At 46.7% G+C, this 26,183-nt stretch overlaps 1 protein-coding gene across 3 annotated transcripts in view; it reads right to left on the bottom strand.

Moving 5' to 3' along the window:
• The window catches only part of IQSEC2 (IQ motif and Sec7 domain ArfGEF 2), a 559,465-nt gene that overhangs the window by 122,702 nt on the left and 410,580 nt on the right, over positions 1-26,183 (bottom strand). For all 3 annotated transcript variants that reach the window (XM_085629906.1, XM_085629904.1, XM_085629905.1), the window contains one exon: positions 7,862-7,961. In XM_085629906.1, the coding sequence (XP_085486032.1) occupies positions 7,862-7,961 (100 nt within the window). The remainder of the gene's footprint in view (positions 1-7,861; positions 7,962-26,183) is intronic.

A 26,183-nucleotide genomic window follows, 5' to 3' on the forward strand; every position in this document is an offset into this window, starting at 1 on the left:
CTCAACCTATTGATTGATATTAAAGGCAGAAACACCTTTCGGGGGAAATTTAGGATTGGTGCGAAGAACCACTCTGTCTTTGTGGAGCTGAAAGAAAAGCTCTTGTATAGTTAATGCCTGGAGTTCATCAACTCTCCTTAGTGAAGGGATTGCGTTGAGAAAAGCAACCTTCCATGAGAGGAATTGTAATTGGCGCCCATGCATTGGCTCATTAGCCTAGTAAGGACAAGGTTTAAGTTCCACAGTGGTGCAGATGGGAATCTTGGTGGTATCACCCTTTAATCCTTCCATAAACGCTTTAATCAATGGTACTCTGCATAGAGGTAAGTGCTGCCTGTTTTGCAAGTATGCAGCTACTGCTGCTAGATGCAAGCGAATGATGTACAGGCGAGGCCAGATTGCTGTAAGTGTAGGAGATAACAGATGTTCTGCACAGAAGCATCAAGAGGATTGATATTGTTACACTAGATAACAAACCGCTTCCATTTTGCTGCATGACATGCCCTAGTGGTCGGCTTTCTAGCTTCTTATAGGATATTTATACAGTCTGGTGGTAAGTGTAAATAACCAAACTCTATGACTTCAGGAGCCAGATCGCCAGGTTGAGTTCCCTGGGATTTGGGTGCCTGATTTCTCCGTGGTTCTGAGTGACGAGACTGGAGTTGAGATGCAGCTTTTGATGTGGAACTACTGACAGCTCCAGCAGGTGGTAAACCAGGGTTGACGGGCCCATGTTGGAGCTATGAGAATTAGTGTGAGGGATGTTTGTCTGAGCTTCCGAACTACCAGCCGAATGAGCGGGTTAGGCAGAAAAACATAAGCGAATATCCCTGTCCAGTTCATCCATACGGCATTGCCTTTGTAGAGCGGGTGTGGGAACCTGGAGCCGAAGCTTGGCCAGTTGTGTTTACTGCTGTGGCGAACAGGTCTATTTGAGGAAATCCCCATTCCTGACAGTAGGGGAGGAGAACCCGAGGATAAAGTTCCCACTCGTGGATTTGCTGCTTATGTCTGCTAAGAAGGTCGGCAATCTTGTGTTTTTACTCCTGGAAGGTGTTCTGCCTGGAGATAAATCTTGTGGTGTGTAGCCCATTTCCAAATGGCTTGTGCTAAGCGTGACAGTTGGAGGAAGTGTGTCCCCCCGTTTTTGTATATAGTACATAGCTGTCATGTTGTCTGTGCGGACTAGTACAGCTTTGCCTACGAGGTGAGTTTGAAAGGCTTTGAGCACTAGAAATACTGCTAGTAGCTCTAGGTGATTTATATGGAGACTTCTGTACTTTAGACTCCACAACCCTTGGATTGTGTGATTGTGTAGGTCGAGCACCCCAACCTGTGAGCGATGCGTCTGCTGTTAGCACTGTCTGTGGAACAGGGTCGATGAAAGGCTGCCCTTTGGATATATTTTGTGGATTCCACCATTGCAGAGATCGATGGGTGCGGCCGTCTACCAACACTACATCGGTCAATCGACCCTGCGACTGGTTCCACTGACTTGCTAAGCATTCTTGAGGGGGACGCATGTGAAGTCTTGCGTGGGGAACAATTATGATACAAGATGCCATCAATCCTAACAGTTGCATGAATTCTCTCGCTGGTAATGAGTGGTTGGGCTGAAACTGAGTGAGAAGGGACTGAATACTGAGAATTCTGGCTGCCTTGGGAGAGGCTAGAGCTCTTTGAGTGTCTAGGGTGGCTCCTAGATAGGTTTGTGTGTTGGAAGCCTGTAGATGGGACATCAACACATTCGCTGTAAGCCCTAGTTGGTGTAGTGAGTGAATTGTAGCTGGAGTGTGTTGGCGACACTTCAGGTAAGTGCCGGCTTTGATGAGCCAGTCGTCCAGATAGGGGAAGACGTGGATGTGTTGTCTTCTCGATGTGCTGCGACTACTGCCAGGCATTTGGTAAATACCCTGGGAGCCGTGGTGACTCCAAACGGTGGTACTTTGAATTGGTAATGTTGACCCGCTATCATGAATCTGAGGTATTTGCGATGAACGGGGTGAATTGGAATGTGGAAATATGCATCCTTTAAGTCTACATGCAGTCGCCCTGCTGTAGACGTGGGAGCACTTGTTGAAGTGTCACCGTGTGGAAATGCTATGACAGTATGTAGTGATTTAGTTCTCAGAGGTCCCGAATAAGTCTCAAGGAGTCGTCCTTATAGGGAATGAGAAAAAACAGGGAGTACACGCCTGACCCTTGATATTGTAACTGTACAGACTCTAGGGCTCCTTTTAGCAAAGAGACTGGGCCTCCTGTTTGAGCAGGTGCAAATGTTCTGGTGACATTCTGTGAAAACGGGATGGAATGTTTGGAGGATTGCTGGTGGGCTCCAGGCAATACCCATGTTGAATAATTCCTAACACCCATTTGTCTGTGGCTATGGATTGCCAAATGGGGAGGAATTGTAGAAGAGGTCCCCCGACAGGTGTTAAATGATCGGGGGAAGTGTATGCAAGTCACTGCTTGTTGGGGGAGGGGGAATTACGTGGTGTGGAACCCTTGCCCCTACCTTTGCCGTTATTACCTCTGTATCCTCCTCTAAAGAAGCCTCTTGAGGAGGAGGATTGACTGTTGCCTTTGTACGAGGCAGCCGGATTGTCTGAGGACGTGGTCTTAGGCCCCCCACGATAGAAGGAGCCACGAAAGGAGCCACGATTAGAAGGAGACTGTAGGGCTGCCATTGACTTAGCCACTTCCGTATCTTTCTTCATTTTCTCTAATGACTTATCTACTTCGGGCCTGAAGAGATGCTCTTTGTCAAACGGAGTATTTAAAATGGATTGTTGGACTTCAGCTTTAAAACCGGAAATCCTCAACCATGCGGACCTCCTTAGTAACACACTAGTGTTGATCTCTCTAGCTGCGTTGTCAGCAGCATCTAAAGCACACCTAATAGAGGAACTGGAGACGAGCTTTGCTTCTTGCATTAAATCTTGAGCGTTAGCCTTATGCTCATCTGGGAGATATTGGAGATATTGCTCCGTGTCGTCCCAGTGCCCTCTCCCATACCTGGCTAGTAGAGCCTGAGTGTTGGCGATGCGCCAATGAATCGCTGCGTGGGCGACTATTCGTTTGCCAGAGGCGTCTATTAATATTGATTCTTTGTGAATTGGCCCGTTTACGGGTATTAGGGACGACCAAAGAGCCTAGTGGTAACTGTTCTTTAATAAAAGCTGGATCAGACGGAGCCGGCTTACATTCTATTGTCTATTCTAGGGTGAGAATGCGAGCACAAACAGGGTCTTTGAATATATCATCGGCATGTCTCATCATGCCTTTGAGCATAGGGAGAGTCTGACTAGACCTTTGTGTGCTACTGGGCGTTTCAAATAGGAAATCTTCCTCTCGAGACTCCTTGTGTAAATGTACCCCATATTCTGAAGCTCTAGTAAGTAATTCTAGAGATCCTACATTGCCGTCAGGAGGGGAAGGCTTTGCAGGGTCATGGTCATGGTCATGGTCATTGTCTGTGGGTGAATCAGTGTTGTAGTCCTTCCAGGGATCCACTGGTAAAATATTATCCCCACCATCTCCATCGTCATCGTCATCAGGTTGTGGTGGTGGAGAGTTAGTTGGTGCAGTAAGTAAATGTTCTAAGGTGGGAAGGTGGTGTAGGGGAATGTGATGGAAGAGAGGGGCTAGTCCCGACATTCTTCCTCTTCAAAGGAATGTGATAATGTGTGTCCTGTGACTCAGGTTAGCACTTCTGAGGCGGTTTAGTAAGAACATGTCCTGTATCGAGATTAATATAAAGTTCCTTTTGTTTTGGGCCCGATTTGTATGTATTTGATGTTCTGGCTTTGCATTTCACGAGGTCGAGCCTGACGATCGCGGAGTGTTTTCTTCTATCAAAACGATCTGCACGCGTCACAATCCTGTTCATTGTGCTACGGAGATAAGCACAGTCGGTGCATGGTAACTTCGCGTGGCACTGAGGACAGAATTTCAATGGAGTCGTTCCATCGACTGCAAGGTGGACTGACGCGGTTAGGCCCAATGACCTTCCCGTAGTTTTCCGATCGAAATATAGATTTTCCTCGACTGATACAATACGCGGAGAAGTGGGATACGCGCTCAAAACAATACTGACGCGGGTAGAGTAGATTGCGCACCGAGGAGAATCCGAAGAACGGTTTCAAACCGGAGCACAGCAATTCATGTCCAAACCCAATGACGGAAAAAACAATCTAACAATAGAGTCGATGTCCATGCGCAATATCACCGAAAGGAGGAGTCACCTTACCTCGTGAATGGAAAGACTTCTTTGAAGAAAAACAACTTGCAAACATCCGGACCCAACACTAGATGGCAGGAGTATGCAAAGCATGTGATTTACAGCTCACGTGCCTCAAACAAACCCTTTTCAGTACCTACAGTTTCAGTTCCCATTCGCGCAAGCAGTCTCTTTGCCTGCTTGGCCTGCCTGCTGCTATGTGATTTTGTCTCTCCCTGCTTTTCGTGGTTAGACATTGTAGTTGCATTCTCTATCTGGGCCCGAAATGTTTTCTCCTTTATCTGGGTGTGAAAAGCTTTAGTGCCAGGAAGCCTGTCATGAGTTCCAATGCATTTATGTGCTTGACAGCCTTGTTCGGGCTCCATACATCCCTGACACATCAGAGGTGCAAATGACCATGCCTCAAGAGATCATACTGAGTCTACAGGAAGGGGAAAAACATGGCAACCATAGACCTAAGGGATGCCTAACTGCACAAGACGTACCTCAGATTCCTCACAGACCTCAGGGATGCCGACCTGCACAAGAAGTACTTCAGATCCATCACAGACCTCAGGGACGCCAACCTGCACAAGAAGTACTTCAGATCCATCACAGACCTCAGGGACGCCAACCTGCACAAGAAGTACCTCAGATCTGTTACAGACCTCAGGGACGCCAACCTGCACAAGAAGTACTTCAGATCTGTCACAGACCACAGGGACGCCAACCTGCACAGCAGTACCTCAGATCCGTCACAGACCTCAGGGACGCCAACCTGCATAAGAAGTAGCTCAGATTCCTCACAGACCTCAGGGATGCCGACCTGCACAAGAAGAACTTCAGATCCGTCACAGACCTCGGGGACGCCAACCTGCACAAGAAGTACCTCAGATCCGTCACAGACCTCAGGGACGCCAATCTGCACAAGAAGTACCTCAGATCTGTCACAGACCTCAGGGACGCCAACCTGCACAAGAAGTACCTCAGATCCGTCACAGACCTCAGGGACGCCAACCTGCACAAGAAGTACCTCAGATCCGTCATAGACCTCAGAGACGCCAACCTGCACAAGCAGTAACTAAGATCCGTCACAGACCTCAGGGATGCCAACCTGCACAAGAAGTACCTCAGATCTGTTACAGACCTTAGGGACACCAACCTGCACAAGAAGTACCTCAGATCCGTCACAGACCTCAGGGATGCCAACCTGCACAAGAAGTACCTCAGATCCGTCACAGACCTCAGGGACGCCAACCTGCACAAGAAGTACCTCAGATTCCTCACAGACCTCAGGGATGCCAACCTGCACAATAAGTATATCAGATCCATTACAGACCTCAGGGACACCAACCTACACAAGCAGTACCTCAGATCCGTCACAGAACTCAGGGATGCCAACCTGCACAAGAAGTACCTCAGAACCGTCACAGACCTCAGGGACGCCAACCTGCACAAGAAGTACTTCAGATCCGTCACAGACCTCAGGGACACCAACCTGTACAAGCAGTACCTCAGATCCGTCACAGACCTCAGGGACGCCAACCTGCACAAGAAGTACCTCAGATCCTTCACAGACCTCAGGGACGCCAACCTGCACAAGAAGTACCACAGATTCGTCACAGACTTCAGGGATGCCAACCTGCACAAGAAGTACCACAGATTCATCACAGACCTCAGGGACGCCAACCTGCACAAGAAGTATCTCAGATCTGTCACAGACAAGGTACATTATCTGTGCAAGGTATCATCCTTTGGGATAAAATCTGCTGCCAGGGACTTCACAAAGTCTCAGGCAGCTGCATACTTAAGAAGAATGGGATTCTGTACACGCCTATCTGGATGACTGGTTGGTAAAGGTGAGCGCACAAGCCCAATGCCAGAAGAAGATTCGGACAGTGATGGTAGTACTTCACAGGCTGGGGTTCATAATATATCTAGAAAGATCATAGCTAGTCTCGGAACAGGAAAAAGTGTTCCTAACAGTAAACCAAGAGAGACTGGTCACAGAGAGAGCAAACTCACATCTACAGGAAGGGACAGTATCTGATCGTGAGAACGATATGAAACTGATGGGGATGATGGCGTCCTGTGGACCACTTGTTCCACGCGCACACGGTCCATGAATGGATCCATGAACACTTACAGGACGAATGAGCACAGGTCTCAAGGAAATGGGAGGATCCAGTGGGTTTTACAAAGGTGTGTAGTGTTGCAAGATAAAAAAGATGATCAGAGGCAGACACTTCAAATGAACAACTCCCTCAGTGACCAGAAGCGCAGAAGCATCCAACACGGGTGCGAAGCACTCTGGGGAAACCCGCGGTGACTCCACTCCGTCAGAGCCTCCAAATCTTTGGTATGACTCCAATGCACTGGGAGCCAGTACTGGTGTGGGCTGTATAATTCAGCCTCTCTTCCCCCTGTTAAGATCATTTCCACTCAGAAACGTCTAGTGATTTCACTCGGCCTACTCCGAAAGGGTCCTGGTTGCACACAGACATGTGAAGTGGTTTCACTCGGCCTACTCCGAAAGGGTCCTGGTTGCACACAGACATGTCTAGTGGTTTCACTCGGCCTACTCCGAAAGGGTCCTGGTTGCACACAGACATGTCTAGTGGTTTCACTCGGCCTACTCCGAAAGGGTCCTGGTTGCACACAGACATGTCTAGTGGTTTCACTCGGCCTACTCCGAAAGGGTCCTGGTTGCACACAGACATGTCTAGTGGTTTCACTCGGCCTACTCCGAAAGGGTCCTGGTTGCACACAGACATGTGTAGTGGTTTCACTTGGCCTACTCCGAAAAGGTCCTGGTTGCACACAGACATGTGTAGTGGTTTCACTCGGCCTACTCCGAAAAGGTCCTGGTTGCACACAGACATGTGTAGTGGTTTCACTTGGCCTACTCCGAAAGGGTCCTGGTTGCACACAGACATGTGTAGTGGTTTTACTCGGCCTACTCCGAAAAGGTCCTGGTTGCACACAGACATGTGTAGTGGTTTCACTTGGCCTACTCCGAAAGGGTCCTGGTTGCACACAGACATGTGTAGTGGTTTCACTCGGCCTACTCCGAAAGGGACCTGGTTGCACACAGACATGTCTAGTGGTTTCACTCGGCCTACTCCGAAAGGGTCCTGGTTGCACACAGACATGTGTAGTGGTTTCACTCGGCCTACTCCGAAAGGGTCCTGGTTGCACACAGACATGTGTAGTGGTTTCACTCGGCCTACTCCGAAAGGCTCCTGGTTGCACACAGACATGTGTAGTGGTTTCACTCGGCCTACTCCGAAAGGGTCCTGGTTGCACACAGACATGTCTAGTGGGTTGACTCTGCCTACTGCCACAGGGTCCTAGTCGCACACAGGCAGACACACATGGTAGTTTCGCGCGTCATACTAGCACAAAGTCCTGGTCACGCACAGTCACCATTTCATAAGTTTCCAAGACAAGTATGGTTACAGGTTGTGTTGTGGCTACAGCAATGAAGGGAAGCGGGAGCCTGTTGGGCCACACCCGGACTCTACAGTTATTTTTTGCTTCTCAAGCAGACTGCACACCATAAGACTCATGTCTAGTCTGGCAGCAGCACTGGCTGGGGAGTTTGTGTGAATAAAAATGGCCCCACAATCTGTCGATACTCACATGAATTTTGGAAGAGCTGCATCTGCATGTCCACGAGAGGGAAAGACTGGCGGAAACTGTAGGTCACTAAAATCTTTTTCTTCTGAAAAATCTTAGTTACCTATAAAAGAGAAGGAGAAATGAGAAAGAAATATCAGCAGGACAGTAAGAAGAGATAAATGCTTCAACATGGGGAAAAGGAACAAAGTAATATTACTAAGGGGGGTGAGAAAAAGGCATGAGTGTTTCAAGAGGGAGAGGTAGAAAAATGACATTGCAGATGAAGATGAGAGAAATTACCTTTACAAGAGCAGTAAAATAAACAAGCATTTGCAATGCAATTGGTCACGCCTTTGGGACCTTATAAGTATTTAGCCATGCAGCACATTATCCTGGCACTCAATCGCTCACAACTGTAATGTGCGAGTGCTCGTAGCGTCAACTTCCTAACTCTGATAACTATTATCAAAGCAAAGAAGTGCGAGGTTCTCACATATTCAAGCAATGAACTGGGTCAACAGTGACCACTTCCTTTAGGACTTATGAGCTCCACAGATGCCCTCGACTGGTGGCTCTTTCCCGGCTTCGCCGATGCAGGGAAAAGGCTGAATTTTGGATTTTAATTGAATAGAGGCCAGAGAGAGGGCCCCACATGGCTCTTTGTCAATAGTGCCTTTTCAGGCAAGGAGAACATTATACATTGTCTTTCCAAGGGAAGGAGAAAAGTGCACTTTCAGAATGCTGAAAGGCAGAGTTTGGTAAATACAGGGTGCTCCATTGATAGCATTTATAGTGGTTGAGGTCTGCATGGAGGGGAGGAGGCCAGCGCCACTAATCACTCATCACTAATCACTCAAAGGCAATACTCTTGGGGTAGATAAAAAAACAGAAGGGGGATTTCAAACTCGCAGTCAAATAAAAACAAATATCACCAGCGTAGGGGACACGCACAAGCCGATAACGCTATAACCCCTAACGACTCTAATACCCAGTCTCTCTGTACCCAAGCATCCGGCTACTGGGGGGGCACTAGCCAAATGCCCTTTGCTTGTTAGCTCTCTGCAATGCCTATGCAACATCTGAGACATCTTGAGAAATAGTATTCTTATTGACTTTTACTAAATGCAGGAGTATTTGAGCAAGGAAAATTAAAGAACACCCCTGAAGGCACCCCAAGTGTGAGCTCAACAGAAGCAGTGGTTTCAGCAGAAGCCAGCAGTGCAACCACCGGCCTAACCCTTAACCTACTCAACAACAGAAGGACTTTGTGTGGGCCACCCGAAGTTGTAGGGGATGAAGTGAGGCACTGGGCCCACTCGAGGGTGCCCTGTAGTGACGCGCATGCATCCCTCACAGCCAGGAGTATACAGGGGTGCAAGACCACCTGAGTCTCGCCCGTGACAGTAATAAACGACTGAAGTGTCTATTATGTATGAGCTCGCCTGTAACCAAAAAAGCAATCAAAAGGGCCCATTTTTTCAAACCTCAAAGAAATGTGTTTCCTCTGGGTAATTTCTTTCTTATATCTTAATACCGATCTTTTAGTGGCAAACAAGTTTGTTATTCCATTTAACGGTACACAATCACCGCCCTTCAGTTCATAGCATCTGCGGCTGAGTCAGCCTTTTGCAGCAGCACTGCTGCTGAAGCCTCGAGCGTGGAACCGCGTCTCCCGGCAGCACCCTGAGGATGCTCCGTCCTTGGCAGGGCTCACCCCAGAGGGGTTGTGCTGCAAATGTAACTGGCCCGGGGGTTCCTGATGAACGCCGCATGCACTCAGGTGAAAGCGTGCAACTCACAAGAGAGCCCTCAGAGACCCTGTTTGGCGTTGGTCACAGGGGACGGAGGGGAGGAAAGAAACAGACACGAGGACATGTGTTGTTATTGAAAGCGGGCCCCCGTGTTGTTAATTTCAAAACAAATAATCAAAGATAAAGCGCTACCGTGCTGCTAAAAAAACACAAGCGGTTCCAGCTGAAGCAGCACACTTCCTGCTTAGAGTAAAAGAAACTCAATAAAGAAAATAGTGCTTACAAACTAATTAACACTACAGTGTAACAACTGAAGTAAAAGGGCCAGTAGGCATGGGAGGTCACAAATGAAGACAAGGCGGTACTAACGAGGGACTAACAAGCTGATTACTGAATTAGAAGCCTGCATTTGAAGGACAAAGACAGAAGCCAATGACAAATATGGGCGGAGTGTGGGCGGAGCTTCTTTTCCATGCTCCAGTACAGCCAGTCTTGCAGAGCAGCGCATGCGCGCTGACTATAGGCGCGACCTAAAGATACACCACACAATGGGCAAAAAAGAAAATCAATGCTACAAAGGGCGTGAAGAAAGAAACACACGCTACAAAAGGGGAAACATTAGTTTTACAGAAGAGAAAGAGAAGAAAAATTTGCATTACAGAAGTGCGAAAATAAAATAAAGGAAGGTTAAGAAAGAGAACGTGCTTGATGTTACAAAAGGTAGAGAAGAAAAACATGGATGTTACTGGAAGAAAAAACAAAGAAATGTGCTACTAGAGGGGAAAGGCAAAGCACCAGAGGCTGAGAGAAGCAAAAAAAAGGTTTAACTGTATAAACGTCACTACAATAAATGCAATCCAGTTCTTGCAATGGTCATCGTGCAGCTAGTCCCTGTTAAATATTCTTATGCTGCACGTAATTATGATATATGATTGTTGGTATCCCGTTCATTCAGAGGTCTGTGTTGTAGGCATCGATCACAGTCTTGTCTTGAAGGATTCGCTACGGCGTCTGATTGCCGCTCTACAGTTAATGGTCAAGCAGCTTCTGGTTATGTGAGCTGCATGAAAAAACCTTTTTCACATTACTTGCCTTTGTCCCCCCTTTACCGCTGAACAAGAACTCTGGCTCAAACCAGCCTTGAAAACAAAGAGACTGGAAGTGGTGAGATTCTGCCTAATTTAGCGATGAAAAGTTACCACTGTACACAAGTCTGGTGGAGTTATGGACGATTCTCGCTCCTGCTGAATCCATGTTGTCGACTGTCGGACATTATATTCTCTGGCTCCCACATGCTCAAAGTGTATTTCTTCTGTTTAACTCTCAGTGCTGTGATAGGTATGCCCATGTTCTTTTCACCAGATGTGTTTTAATTCTTTGTCAGCTTTAAGATTATTCTTTTTTTTTTATTGATTCCAGTTGTTTTTTGGTGTGTTGAAAGTGGTCTCTGTGATGCGCTATGTGGAAGGGGCCGGTCACACTCAGGTCCTCTTCTCTGTTTACCTGTCTGTCTGTCTGTCCCTCGCCTCCTGGCTGGTGGGTCACCTTAATCACTGTGTGGCAGTTCCTGTGAAACGATTGCTCATCCCGAGGCTTGATGACTCCAGGTTTTAGGTCTGGCTTTAGGGGTGCAATTGTCGGCCACCATAATGTGATCAACCTAGAAGAGCTTTGTGGAGTACCACAAAGAGGGGCATTGGCTCCGCCCACAGGAGCAAATGTTTTGATTGGGCAGAGTTTGTGTGCATCACACAGAAAAACTGCTTTCCCTCCATGCAGCTGTGATTATTGTGTTCATTTATCCAGCTGCCTGAGCCTGAACTTTCAGAGATCCACATTGCATTGTAATGCTGTGATTGTCTTAGATAACTCGATAGTTTACGGTGTTTTCTTCTCTGGCAGCAGCACAGGTAAGAGGACGGCAGTCACGAGGAATGTATTACAGTCCCAGCAGCACACTCCCCTTCCATCATTACCTTTAGACTTTTCAGTGGGAGAGTATGGAATGCCCAGGACTATCCTGCATGGATGATTAGCTCTGGCTTGACAGTACTAATGTCGCACGACCTTATGTGATCAACAAACAGAGCTTTCAGAGCAGTAATGGCAGACGGGCTTAGGCTCCGCCCACATGTTGATTCCCCAAAGAAGAGGATTTGATTGGTCTGTATTTGCGGGCTTCCACTAGAAAGACTGCTTGTATTGCACTTTTCGGTTTCTGCCAACGCTTACACTCGATCCAGCAGGACTGACTTGGTTATGGCGGCCGCCAACGATCATGGCTGTAGACCTGATCTGTTTAATATGAAATGTTAAGATAAAGGCACTCGGCCAGACGTATTTATTGTGAAAAGCACATGTTAAAGTCAATAGGCACTCTGTTATTACCATATATTAAAGCCTGCAAATAGGTATTTTCTTCCATGGAATCTCACAGATTACCGCAGTAAGCAACGGTTTTGGTGTTCGTTACCCATATGACAAACTGTGGCTACGGATGGCTGGTTTTTGGGAATCCTTGTTAGGCCCTCTTAGGAGAGGTATTATTTTGCTTAGCTAACAGTAGTTTTGTACCTTTCTACTTTTATGACTGAATGTTGCTTTGTGGAAAAGCTTACACTCTCAACTGTAGGTCTGAGTCGGTTATGGTGACGAGCTCCAGGCCCGACGGCTGCACCTGGACACGTGATGTCCGATGCCACTGGTCTCGTCTGCTTATTATGAAACGTTGTGACGAAGACAGTTGGTATGGCTTATCGATTGCGAAAAGCATTTGTTAAAGCCAGCGAGCCTTTAATAGTTGGTTGTCATTAAAATTAAATCGTGTTACAGGCTAAGGACAGATATTTTCCTCTATGTAATCCCAAATAATCCCAGAGCAGGCACGGGATTGTGCGCAATCCCCCCACTAATAACGATAATGATAATACAGGCATTTGTAGAGGGCGCAGCTACCCCAAATGAGGTGTCCCGGCGCTATAGCAGACAGTGACAGGGTAGAGGACAGCTCAACACTAGATATTCTGACTGGAAAGCCAGGTTTTCAAGGCTTCTCTGAATTCCTGTTCGAACTGCATCATGCGTAGATGGGGGGGGAGGTTATTCCAGCATTTGGTGGTCCCCACCTCGAATGTTTTGCCTCCCATTCTTGCTTTCGAAAAGCCCGGTACGGAGAGAAAGTGTTTGTGGTTGGACCTTAAAGGTCTGTCTTGTTGATAAGGACGAAGTCTCCTCCTCAGATCGATAGGCCCTCTCCCTTTATCTGCTGGAAAGGTAAACGTCAGGGCCTTAAATTCAATCCGTTTGGCTATCGGCAGCCAGTGCAGTTGCTTGAGGTAAAGAGAGATGCGGTGTCGAAGCGGGACGCCGCAAACCAGTCGGGCTGCCGCATTTTGAATAATCTGGAGTCTATGGATCAAACCGAGCAGCATCCCCATGTACAGGCCATTCGCGTAATCGAGGTGGGAGGTGCTCAGTGCGTGGATCACGGTTTTGCAGGTTGAGTCAGGCAGGAAATGTATACATTTTCTGATGGTTTTGATTTTGCCAAAACATGCCGCCAAAACCAATTGAACATGGGTCGTGAGGGACAGATCTTTATCCCATCTTTGACCGAGTCCTTCGGAGTGGGCACGTCACCCAATTCCAATGGCCACCATACATTGGATGGGGGGGATGGGTTGGTTAAAAAACAGGACCTCTGTCTTGTCCGCATTAAGTTTTAACTCCAACAAGCCTGAGGGACTTTCACTGCGATTATTCTTCTTAGGCCTTTTTGAGATGAGTTGTATCTTGTTTTGCAAACTGCGTTTTTCAACATATTTGCAATTTTATACCTGTATGTATGACGGTTGAAAGAGACCCTTGAACAGACTGGTAAGGTGTAAATCCAATAGTAAAGGGGAACGGCGTCATCGGTTCACTGGGAAAAGGCATCAAAATGTCATAGGGTAGATCGGTTTGTTATCAAACATTATGACAAAGCCAGTTGTGGGTCAGCAGCTTGAATTGGCATCTCTTCTGGGGAGCCAGTGGAGTTGAGGAGGACGAGGATGAGTCTTGCTGAGCAGTTCTGTCTGGCTTGAAGTCTTCGAAGGAGGTGTGCGGTGATTCCGTTGCCATAAGCCAGTTCTCTGGTGTTGAGGGCCTGTGTCATGGTGCATCTTGTGCGCAGTGGTAGCCAATTAAGATCTTACGCAGTATGCACACAGAGAGGAAGCAGGCGGAGGAGGAATCGTTGATCTGAGATTTCATTGTGAACTTCTTGTCAATGATGGTTCCGAGGTGTCTGGTGTTATTGGAGGGCGTGGGTGTGGGTCCTAGGTCTGATGGCCACAAGAAGTCATTCCATGGGCTGCTGCTGTTGCTGAAATGCCGTAGGTCTGGCCATTACAAAGGCAGGATGCCTGGCTTATGCATCATGAAAAGTAACGGTAAATAGGCCTCTAACATTGGATTGCTTTGCATCATCGAAGAGCCTTCCATTACCTGTGTTCTCACTGATCATCGCAGCAGGGAAGGGCTTTGGTGTTGGTCGTCCACTCTGACAAACCCTGCTAGTGCTCGACTGTGAGGATTCTTGCTGGGCCCTGCTGGGAGGGGCTGGGCATTGTTTTGACAACTGTAAGTTAGTACATATTTGTACTTCTATAAATGTACGGCTGATGACTGCCAGCCTATGTGCACTTCGGCAGGCCTGTGTTGTTTATAATGTCGGCCACTGGTAAAAAGTGCACTGGCAAATGTTATGTGGTATTCCTTAGGGGGAGATCAGTTTATAATGAAAAGTTATGACAAAGAAAGAAGGCCTTAAAAGCCTGTGTTAAAGGCAGGAAGCATTCATGGGTGGATTGTAATTGCTCTGCATTAAAGCCTGCTGGCAGGTATTTTGTTGCGTGTAATCTTGCAGATTACGGTAGTAGGCAAGGGTGTTGGCGACCCGCCTGAGCACATGATGGGGATCAATGACTTGCACTCTGGAATCCTTAGTAGGCGCTTTGAGTGGGGTTTTATATTGTTTGTGAGAGCTGTATTTTGTGTATAATTATAACTGTATCACGGTACACTTGATGGGTGCCTCGTGGGACGGCATATGGCCAACAGTAGGCCAATGATAAAGTTTAGAGACTTGACTGGTTACAATGAAAAGTTACGATAAAGGCAGTAGGAGTTTTTTAATTTCATGACTGTGTGCCTGATGGCTGCCTTGTGGGAAAGCTTCAGTTCAGAAGGCCTCAGTTGGCCAATCAGAACAGCTAGAGGCCCGATTGGTTCACTAGTAATATGTATTTCCAACACCATAATCTGATCTGTTTATTATGAAGGGTCAGTAGGTCTGATAGACTGATTGTGACAAGCAGAAGCTAGAGTCCGCTGGGAGGGTGCGTTGTATTTCTCTGCATTAAAGCGTACAGACGGGTATTTTGTTAAATGAAATACCACAGATGAGCTCTACAGGGAGGATTCTGCTGTTGAGCACAACCTCTGACAAACCCCAGGAGGCGAAGGTTTGACTGTAATCATTCTTTTTTTTCTTTTTTTTTTAGTCCTCATAAGCCTCTTTATTGGGAAGATCATGGTTTGGCCCATAATATCCTGCTATTGTATATAGTCTAGTTAAGATCTTAACTCTATCATTCTCGCTAGAATCTCTTCTTAGCTGTCTGCCTGGAGCTTGTAATAACAAATAAGGAAATAATCCATACATAGAAATATATATGCATATAGATACATAGAGGGCCTATGGGTCAACTCTGTTCTGCCGCTGGCCTGTCGGAGTGCCAGCCACACTCTGCTTCCATCCATCATCGCAAACATCATGGGGTGATGGTTCAGTCTACACCAATCATTGGCTCTTTTACTCTGATCATATGTGCACATCCACCTGACAATGAGTGCGATTCAGTGTCAGGTCTGGTTCGCCGTCCTTTAGTCTTCAGTGTTGTCTCTTTAGAGTTCCCCTTTCATTTCTTTGCTTCTCCACTTTTTATATGGATGTTTCTCAATCAGACACGGCCGCTCTCCAACGGGTCATTTGCTTGCGTTCATTATATCTGCAGTGCACTGCATCCCACGCGGCCACGTCCTCTCAGCCCAGAGACCACTTTGTAATGCTCTTGTCCACAGTCAGGGCCACTGCAATTACGCTACTCTGCGGCCACAGTCGCATAAGTATGGATTTGGCGTATTTGCTACAAAACCCATCATCTGCTGCATAATCTGCAGATTTTGACAAAAACAAAATAGTTTCTTGCTCAAATGCATCAAAAGTTACTGCAAACGCGGCGCTGTGTTTGCGCGCTGTGGAGGGCCCTTCGAAAGGTCAACTGGTCATCTTTCATTTGTTTATTTCTATATTTAGTTGTTAAACTGATACTAATGAGGCTAAACCTGTGCCCAGACGATTTAACAAGTGTAACAAAATAATGAATTAATACTATAAACAAATAAGCTACATTATGCTGCAGAATTTGTCTTTTGCAGCCACATAATTTAGTCAACCCTGCTACATAATTTGGTGCTCCCCTGCCGCATAATTCCAGTGTATTGTTTTACCATTACAAGATGGCCAACGCGTAGGTTCTAAATGTGGCGGCCATGCTGGAACTTTAAAACAACAATACATTATTTACAGTTCCTCTGCAAGACGGACACCCACTGCTATGTTTAGTTTGTTATTGCAAGTACTTCCTTTTTGTACTTGTATTCTTTTAATTCATCTTGCATATGCTGTTGATTTTGTGTGTGTTTTATTGCGGTTGTGTCAGTGGATGAGTGAAAGGATGAGTCAGTGGATGGATGAATAGATGCCTGAGTGCAAAGATGAGTGACGGAATACATGTATGATGACTTACTGAGTGCCTAATCCCATCTTTGACACAAAATGCACTTTCATTCATAAGCCCCACCTATTGGCATTGCCAATGCTTATTTTATGATTCCTCTTCTTCCATAAAATGAAGAAAAATGACTGAGCTGTGACTGAGGTTTTCCAGTATTGGAATCTTTCATAGATTCACGAGCTTGAATCAACCCATTCGTCGAGCTGGGAGCCCCCAGTAGCCATAATGAGCAGTACAATGAGAAACATATAGAATAGCCTTAACGTGGCCACCACTGTGGCCTATTCACATCATTATAAAGATCTAAAATTCAGCCAATCAGAGCAAAGCACAGTATTCGCCTCTCCTCACCCAGGTCACACGGTTCAGATTTCTACCGCACGCCGCGTGAGGAGGGAGTCCCTCTAGAGCTGCGCTCATTCAGTCACATAAGTGCCCATTTCTCAGGCTATCTTCAAAAATGAAAGAACCCAATAGTTTAATAAGCTATTGACAAATCAGACCATGTTTGAGGCTCCAAAGGAAGGCATTTTAACTATTAGTAAGAAGAGACTTCCCTCCGAGGAGCCACACAAGGAGGCCAAGCACTGACCGCATTCACTGCATAAGGCGAAGGACTGTAAAATGCGTAGAACATCGTCTACGAAGTCTCTGAAGGACAGAGAAGACAGACTTTTGATCTGACTTCAAAAGTCAAAAAGCAAGGAGCTCCAGTGCTCAGAGGAAGGAGAAAAAGGCTCTTCGAAATCTCTGAAGCAATGATAAACAAGCATTGGCATAGCCAATAGGTCTCGCCTTTGGGATCTTATAAGTGTTTAGCCATGCAACAGTTGATGTTGTTGCACCAAGGATATTGTGCTGGATAACTAAATACTTATAAGGTCCCAAAAGCGAGACCTATTGGCTATGCCAAGCGGCTTTGCGGCCGCAAAAGTGAAAGTGATCGCGATCAAACATCAAAGCGGCCTTGCGGCCCCGAAAGTGACAGTAATCACGGTTAAACGCAGCGCGCGCGCCCGCGCACATGCACTGTAGCTCTAGTCTGGCCTGGTAGCACTTTTTGGAGCCCTCTCAATAAGTCTCGCCAGACCAGCGCATGCGCTGGGTCAGGCGAGACCTAAAAAAGGAGGCCTTTGTACCCTCAGCATACTTCAAAGTGAAAATCTGAAGGAGGACCGCGTGAAGAAGCTTTTATTTAAAATTGACGAGAGAGGAGCGCCCTTCCCCATAAGGACTCTGACTGGTAAACGTCTGTCAAAAAACAACTCAGGACATTGTCTGCTCCTTCCAATGCCCGAAGGAAGCTGGCTCTGGGCCGTCAAAACCCTCTGCACCTTTGGTAGCGATGAAAGATCTATGAAAGATCCAATACTGCGTAGTTTCAGATATATTCACCTTGGTGTCTCTTAACTGCACATGTCACTTACACTTTGGAGAAGCGCTTTCCACGTACAACGTTAGTGTGGGGATACAAAAGGGAATTTAACCCTCCCATCAACAACTGCCATCAATAAGAAATTAACTTCCTTATTTGTCCTGTTTGTGCCAAAAACATTTACGTATTCCTGAATAGTTTTTAATACTGTAATGTTTATTTATGTATTTAATTTTATTGCTTGGGCAATTAAACTTTTTTCAAATTTGCACGCGAGTGAGTTAGAACAGTAAAATACAAAGAATATTAAATATGTGCAAACTGCCGACCCTACTTGTTTTTTCAAAATTTGCCATCCCCATAGGAATAAAAACCTACATTTCTCAGTAGCTACTCAAATGACTTTAAAATGTATAAGTAGCTGCCTGCTCTGTACATCTGTAAGGAACTATCCTTGTATTTTCCAGTCTAGCACAACAGTGGCTGCCACTCATGAAAGAATGAATCTCAGCTTGGCTGCAGGGTCTTAGGCGCAGAAAGATGTAATGCAGGTGCAAAAGGTGTCCACGTGCAACAATCCACGTAGGACAAGCGCACAGAACAGGGACCCGCAAAGACAACCGTTTTCACTTGGCCAAGAGTACTTCAATGGTGGGTCAAGTCTTTTGTTGGACAATTACCCCTCTTTAGTGAAAAATCTTTAACTTTAGATGAGGCGAAAAGGAAATATCCAGGTATTGATGGAATGATGGCTACACATATGAGTTTATGACCATCCACGCATAAGCTTTCCTAGAAAATTGATTCTTATCCTGCAGGAGAGAAAGCAGTATCGCTCATGCATTCACTGTATTTAAAAATGATCCCTGTTGAAGTGGAATCCCAAAGGGGAGTGAGCTCTGAGTTCTGTACAGCGGAGAATGTCGCTGGTTCTGTTTCTAACTGGATCCAAGTACGGTCCATAAATGAAAGGCCAATGAGGATACCGGCGCTCGCCTCAAATGTTTACAAAATTTAATAAAAGCCCGATTGCTTGAGAGCTCTTACATTGCGAGGCCGAACTCCAAGCGAATCCGGGTCCGGGCCATATCAGGCTGCATTCTAAATAAACGTCCATGAGTGTTTGCTTGGACTGTTTCCAGGAGCTTTGAATCTCTGCCGCGCATCATTTCATAGCCGTAGCAAAGGGACAGTATCAAGTCTCCTGGTAATGGGGAGCAGTGACAAGCCACCCAGCTTTGGTTGTAACAAAATGAATGCAAATAAAAGGGATTTTGCTTTTTGCTTGAAGGATTGAAAGAGTGACTTAAAATTGACCAGTCAGTCAAAAATGACCCCTAGATAGGTCGAAGTCCCAGTTATTTCCAGCTTATCATCCAAATACCAGGCTGGCTGTTTCTCGCCGCCTGCCGAACAACATAACTTTGTTTTTTTTATGTTAGTTTTCAACCCTTTGCTCTTGATGTACACAGCAAGGGGGTGATTACAGGTTTTACTGAGAAGGACTAAGTCATCTGCATATTGCAAGCTGGACAAAGGAATCCGTTTTTGTTCAGGACGGAAATAAATACATGAAATAAAAGTGGGACGAGCATGCAGCCCTGTTTCAAGCCGTCGCTACTATAGATCCTGGCAAAGGAGTTCGATCACACACCATGAATTGAACTCAAGAATGCTGGCCAACGGTAAAGATGCCAACTTTTCAGAGTCGATCTGCATTCTATACATCCAACTCCCCCTGTGATTTATATCATGGATAGAAGGTCAATTTAATTGATGTTACATCTTGATCAGGGTTGTCATCAGGAAGGCGCGGAGAATAATGTAGCTCCAAAGGTGGAGGTAGAACTGCAAGTCAACTGGATAAATGACGTAGAATAGTTGTTGGGGGGGAGTCACTGGGATAGGTTTTTTTGTTGTCGCTAGGATAAGGGGGTGATTGAAGTTATAATGTTAGCTTGTGAGGTTTGAAGAGTTTTGTAATGCGTTAAATGCAGCATTTTAAGACGCGGACTCACAAACGTACAAGGGAGTTCCTCGCTTTTTCGAGCCCTGCTTATCGTGGGCAGTATATACAGCTGCCATCTTTACTCGTTTGAAAGCACAGCGACCTTTTTGCTGCACCATAGGAGGGAATACCGCCCCCTGATGCACCGCACTTCATTCTGTGGTCCTTCTATATATTGGATTTAGACACACTCAGAAGAACCAGACTTTTGACCTCCCAGGCTGGTTTATTCTAGGCAGGAGGTCTGACTACTGAATCCTTTCAACAGACCCACCCTGACGAAGTCGTGGGAATACCTCCCAGAGACGACGAAACACGTGTTGGCTAAAGGAAGGTCACCTGAATAAAATAAATACAACAATAGAAGACAAGAAAAGAAATCTCTTATGCTTATTACTAATTTTGTTTGTGTTCAATAATTGTTGATTGACTTGAATGGCGTGTGCTTCATACAATTAGTCACGTTTGATTGTATTTGCAATTGTATTGGCTGGCTTTCCTTAATCGTCTGTGTTATAGGAGGAATTAAAAGTTGCGTAGAAGTCACGTTTGCTTATTTTGAGATTTTATATTGAAATTTCATCTATTTGCGCTGGTTTTTCCCCGAAAGCAGAGAGCACATTAGGATGTTCAACAGACCATACAGATAGGACTGACGGAGGAAGAGGTTTAAATGGTTCTTTTTAGGTCCAGGGGTGTTAGGAGAACCATCTGAAGACTGAAGACAGTGCGCTTGACTCACCTTGAGAGAATGCCGTCCAAGGATTGGATTTGAGTGATTTTACTTCCAAGACCAAGTCGTTCAGAACAACTGGACGAGTTTCCAACTTGTTGATAACAGGGAAGCAAGAGCACCTTTCAGCGGGATTTGAGGCTTCTGTTTTTGCCCAGTAAATAAGTGGTTTACTGACCCAATTGTCTGTCGATACCTGCGGTGTAAGTGGCTATGGTGTGCAGTAGGTCAATCTGGACTTCGAGTTTATCTGATTGAAACTTCAAAACTCTGACAGCAGCATCATGGGCATTAGGAGTGGTGGCCATTATACACTTGGCCTTCATAGGTTTTTCTGATCTTTACAGGGCCCATTGATAAAAGTTTGCTGCTTTCTGGATAATTTTGCTCTTTTATCAGAGAGCTGTGAGAGGACCCGAGTCGAACAATGAGTCATCATGGAAGGTCTTAAGAATTGAATTATTCGTAATATGCAGGTTTTGAGGGATATGTTCTTGTACATCATTCGGATGCAGTGGAGTTGACTCACAAATGGTTCAGTTGAATCCTTAGCATTCCCCAAGTCAGTGCATGCAGATTCTTCATCTACATCACCCGCCAGGGTCCGACTCTTGTCTACGTTTGTCCTCATCTACATCACCCTCCAGGGTCCGACTATTGTCTACGTTTGTCCTCATCTACATCACCCTCCAGGGCCCGACTCTTGTCTACGTTTGTCCTCATCAACATCTCCCTCCAGGGTCCGACTCTTGTCTACGTTTGTCCTTATCTACATCATCCTCCAGGGTCTGCCTCTTGTCTACGTTTGTCCTCATCAACATCACCCTCCAGGGTACGACTCTTGTCTACGTTTGTCCTCATCAACATCACCCTCCAGGGTCAGACTCTTGTCTACGTTTGTCCTCATCTACATGGTCCTCCAGGGTCCGACTCTTGTCTACGTTTGTCCTCATCTACATCACCCTCCAGTGTCCGACTCTTCTCTACGTTTGTCCTCATCTACATCACCCTCCAGGGTCCGACTGTTGTCTACGTTTGTCCTCATCTACATCACCCTCCAGGGTCTGACTCTTGTCTACGTTTGTCCTCATCTACATCACCCTTTGTCCTCATCTACATCACCCTCCAGGGTCCAACTCTTGTCTACGTTTGGCCTCATCTACATCACCCTCCAGGGTCCAACTCTTGTCTATGTTTGTCCTCATCTACATCACCCTCCAGGGTCCGACTCTTGTCTACGTTTGTCCTCATCTACATCACCCTTTGTCCTCATCTACATCACCCTCCAGGGTCCGACTCTTGTCTATGTTTGTCCTCATCTACATCACCCTCCAGGGTCTGACTCTTGTCTACGTTTGTCCTCATCTACATCATCCTCCAGGGTCCGACTCTTGTCTTCGTTTGTCCTCATCTACATAATCCTCCAGGGTCCCACTGTTGTCTACATTTGTCCTCATCTACATCACCCTCCAGGGTCTGACTCTTGTCTACGTTTGTCCTTATCTACATCATCCTCCAGGGTCTGCCTCTTGTCTACGTTTGTCCTCATCAACATCACCCTCCAGGGTACGACTCTTGTCTACGTTTGTCCTCATCAACATCACCCTCCAGGGTCAGACTCTTGTCTACGTTTGTCCTCATCTACATGGTCCTCCAGGGTCCGACTCTTGTCTACGTTTGTCCTCATCTACATCACCCTCCAGGGTCCGACTGTTGTCTACGTTTGTCCTCATCTACATCACCCTCCAGGGTCTGACTCTTGTCTACGTTTGTCCTCATCTACATCACCCTTTGTCCTCATCTACATCACCCTCCAGGGTCCAACTCTTGTCTACGTTTGGCCTCATCTACATCACCCTCCAGGGTCCAACTCTTGTCTATGTTTGTCCTCATCTACATCACCCTCCAGGGTCCGACTCTTGTCTACGTTTGTCCTCATCTACATCACCCTTTGTCCTCATCTACATCACCCTCCAGGGTCCGACTCTTGTCTATGTTTGTCCTCATCTACATCACCCTCCAGGGTCTGACTCTTGTCTACGTTTGTCCTCATCTACATCATCCTCCAGGGTCCGACTCTTGTCTTCGTTTGTCCTCATCTACATAATCCTCCAGGGTCCCACTGTTGTCTACATTTGTCCTCATCTACATCATCCTCCAGGGTCCCACTGTTGTCCACATTTGTCCGTTTGTCCTCATCTACATCATCCTCCGGGCTCCGACTCTTGTCTACGTTTGTCCTCATCTACATCATTCTCCGGTGTCCGACTCTTGCCTACATTTGTCCTCATCTACATCATCCTCCAGGGTCCGACTCTTGTCTACGTTTGTCCTCATCTACATCATCCTCCAGGGTTCGACTGTTGTCTACGTTTGTGCTCATCTACATCGTCCTCCAGGGTCCGACTCTTGTCTACGTTTGTGCTCATCTACATCATCCTCCAGGGTCCGACTGTTGTCTACGTTTGTCCTCATCTACATCATCCTCCAGGGTCGGACTCTTGTCTACGTTTGTCCTCATCTACATCATCCTCCAGGGTCTGAGTCTTGTCTACATTTGTCCTCATCTACATCATCCTCCACGGTCCGACTGTTGTCTTCGTTTGTCCTCATCTACATAATCCTCCAGGGTCCCACTGTTGTCTACATTTGTCCTCATCTACATCATCCTCCAGGGTCCCCCTGTTGTCCACATTTGTCCGTTTGTCCTCATCTACATCATCCTCCGGGCTCCGACTCTTGTCTACGTTTGTCCTCATCTACATCATTCTCCGGTGTCCGACTCTTGCCTACATTTGTCCTCATCTACATCATCCTCCAGGGTCCGACTCTTGTCTACGTTTGTCCTCATCTACATCATCCTCCAGGGTTCGACTGTTGTCTACGTTTGTGCTCATCTACATCGTCCTCCAGGGTCCGACTCTTGTCTACGTTTGTGCTCATCTACATCATCCTCCAGGGTCCGACTGTTGTCTACGTTTGTCCTCATCTACATCATCCTCCAGGGTCGGACTCTTGTCTACGTTTGTCCTCATCTACATCATCCTCCAGGGTCTGAGTCTTGTCTACATTTGTCCTCATCTACATCATCCTCCACGGTCCGACTGTTGTCTACATTTGTCCGTTTGTCCTCATCTACATCACCCTCCAGGGTCCAATTCTTGTCTATGTTTGTCCTCATCTACATCATCATCCAGGGTCCGACTCTTGTCTACGTTTGTCCTCATCTACATCACCCTCCAGGGTCCAACTCTTGTCTACGTTTGTCCTCATCTACATCACCCTTTGTCCTCATCTACATCACCCTCCAGGGTCCGACTGTTGTCTACATTTGTCCTCATCTACATCATCCTCCAGGGTTCAACTCTTGTCTACGTTTGTCCTCATCTACATCACCCTTTGTCCTCATCTACATCATCCTCCAGGGTCCGACTGTTGTCTACATTTGTCCTCATTAACATCATCCTCCAGGATCAGACTCTTGTCTACGTTTGTCGTCATCTACATCATCCTCCCGGGTTCAACTGTTGTCTACGTTTGTCCTCATCTACATCATCCTCCAGGGTCCGACTGTTGTCTACATTTTTCCGTTTGTCCTCATCTACATCATCCTCCAGGGTCCGACTGTTGTCTACGTTTGTCCTCATCTACATCATCCTCCAGGGTCTGACTCTTGTCTACATTTGTTCTCATCTACATCATCCTCCAGGGTCCGACTCTTGTCTGCCTTTGTCCTCATCTACATCATCCTCCAGGTCCGACTCTTGTCTACGTTTGTCCTCATCTACATCATCCTCCAGGGTCCGACTGTTGTCTACGTTTGTCCTCATCAACATTATCCTCCAGGGTCAGACTCTTGTCTACGTTGGTCCTCATCTACATTATCCTCCAGTGTCCGAATCTTGTCTACGTTTGTCCTCATCAACATCATCTTCCGGGGTCCGACTCTTGTCTACGTTTGTCCTCATCTACATCACCCTCCAGGGTCCGACTCTTGTCTACGTTTGTCCTCATCAACATCTCCCTCCAGGGTCCGACTCTTGTCTACGTTTGTCCTTATCTACATCATCCTCCAGGGTCAGACTCTTGTCTACGTTGGTCCTCATCTACATTATCCTCCAGTGGCCGAATCTTGTCTACGTTTGTCCTCATCAACATCATCTTCCGGGGTCCGACTCTTGTCTACGTTTGTCCTCATCTACATCATCCTCCAGGGTCCGACTGTTGTCTACGTTTGTCCTCATCTACATCATCCTCCAGGGTCTGACTCTTGTCTACATTTGTTCTCATCTACATCATCCTCCAGGGTCCGACTCTTGTCTGCGTTTGTCCTCATCTACATCATCCTCCAGGTCCGACTCTTGTCTACGTTTGTCCTCATCTACATCATCCTCCAGGGTCCGACTGTTGTCTACGTTTGTCCTCATCAACATTATCCTCCAGGGTCAGACTCTTGTCTACGTTGGTCCTCATCTACATTATCCTCCAGTGTCCGAATCTTGTCTACGTTTGTCCTCATCAACATCATCTTCCGGGGTCCGACTCTTGTCTACGTTTGTCCTCATCTACATCACCCTCCAGGGTCCGACTCTTGTCTACGTTTGTCCTCATCAACATCTCCCTCCAGGGTCAGACTCTTGTCTACGTTGGTCCTCATCTACATTATCCTCCAGTGTCCGAATCTTGTCTACGTTTGTCCTCATCAACATCATCTTCCGGGGTCCGACTCTTGTCTACGTTTGTCCTTATCTACATCATCCTCCAGGGTCTGACTCTTGTCTACATTTGTCCTCATCAACATCTCCCTCCAGGGTCCGACTCTTGTCTACGTTTGTCCTCATCAACATCACCCTCCAGGGTCCAAATCGTGTCTACCTTTTTCCTCATCTATATCAACCTGGTAGCTGGCCAGTGGGAGCCGATAGAAAAATGGAGTTTAGTATGCCTGAACTAAGGATTTAAAAATACATCTTTTAAGAAAGATGATTTTTATATGATGTGCTCGAAAATACCACTTTTAGAAAGTGGGCATTTTCTTGCTTACCCTTCCTGTGTGCTTCTGAGTGACAGGAGCAGGGGATGGACCTTCACACTAGACAGACACAAGGGCGTTTGAGGTGTGTCCTGCCTTTCCTGGGTGACTCCACGCCAGGATGAATAGACCTGGCTGCATTAAGAGTAGTGGGAGGAGTTGTCGCTTGCACCTGAGTAGGCTGTGGCTGCCTCTCACAAAGCTGTCTCCACCTCCTGTGTGAACCTGGCCTGAGCCAGGATGAACTGGTTTATGTGTGACAGAGGAACTTTGTTTGTACCAACTTTAAAGGAACATGTGGTATAAATATTGGGGCCCTGACCCCAGAACTTGACCAGTGGACACTGCTCGTAGAAACCACTGACCACCATCAGTCTTCCCACGGCAGCCCTGGTCCCACCGATGCCACCGCTCCAAGCTGACAACGGCGCCGCTGACTGCACCTTGGTTTGGGGGCACCACTCATAGATTACTCGACGCGCCACCCCGTTCCAAACCACGCCTCGGCCCACCGACGCCAGCACCATTGATTCCAGATAGTCAACCGATGCCACTGCCTAAACCTCGTCTTGGGCATCCTATACAACGCATTGCCCCATCTC

Source organism: Triturus cristatus, chromosome 10 (genome assembly GCF_964204655.1).
Source record: "Triturus cristatus chromosome 10, aTriCri1.1, whole genome shotgun sequence".
NCBI classification, from domain to species: Eukaryota; Metazoa; Chordata; class Amphibia; order Caudata; family Salamandridae; genus Triturus; species Triturus cristatus.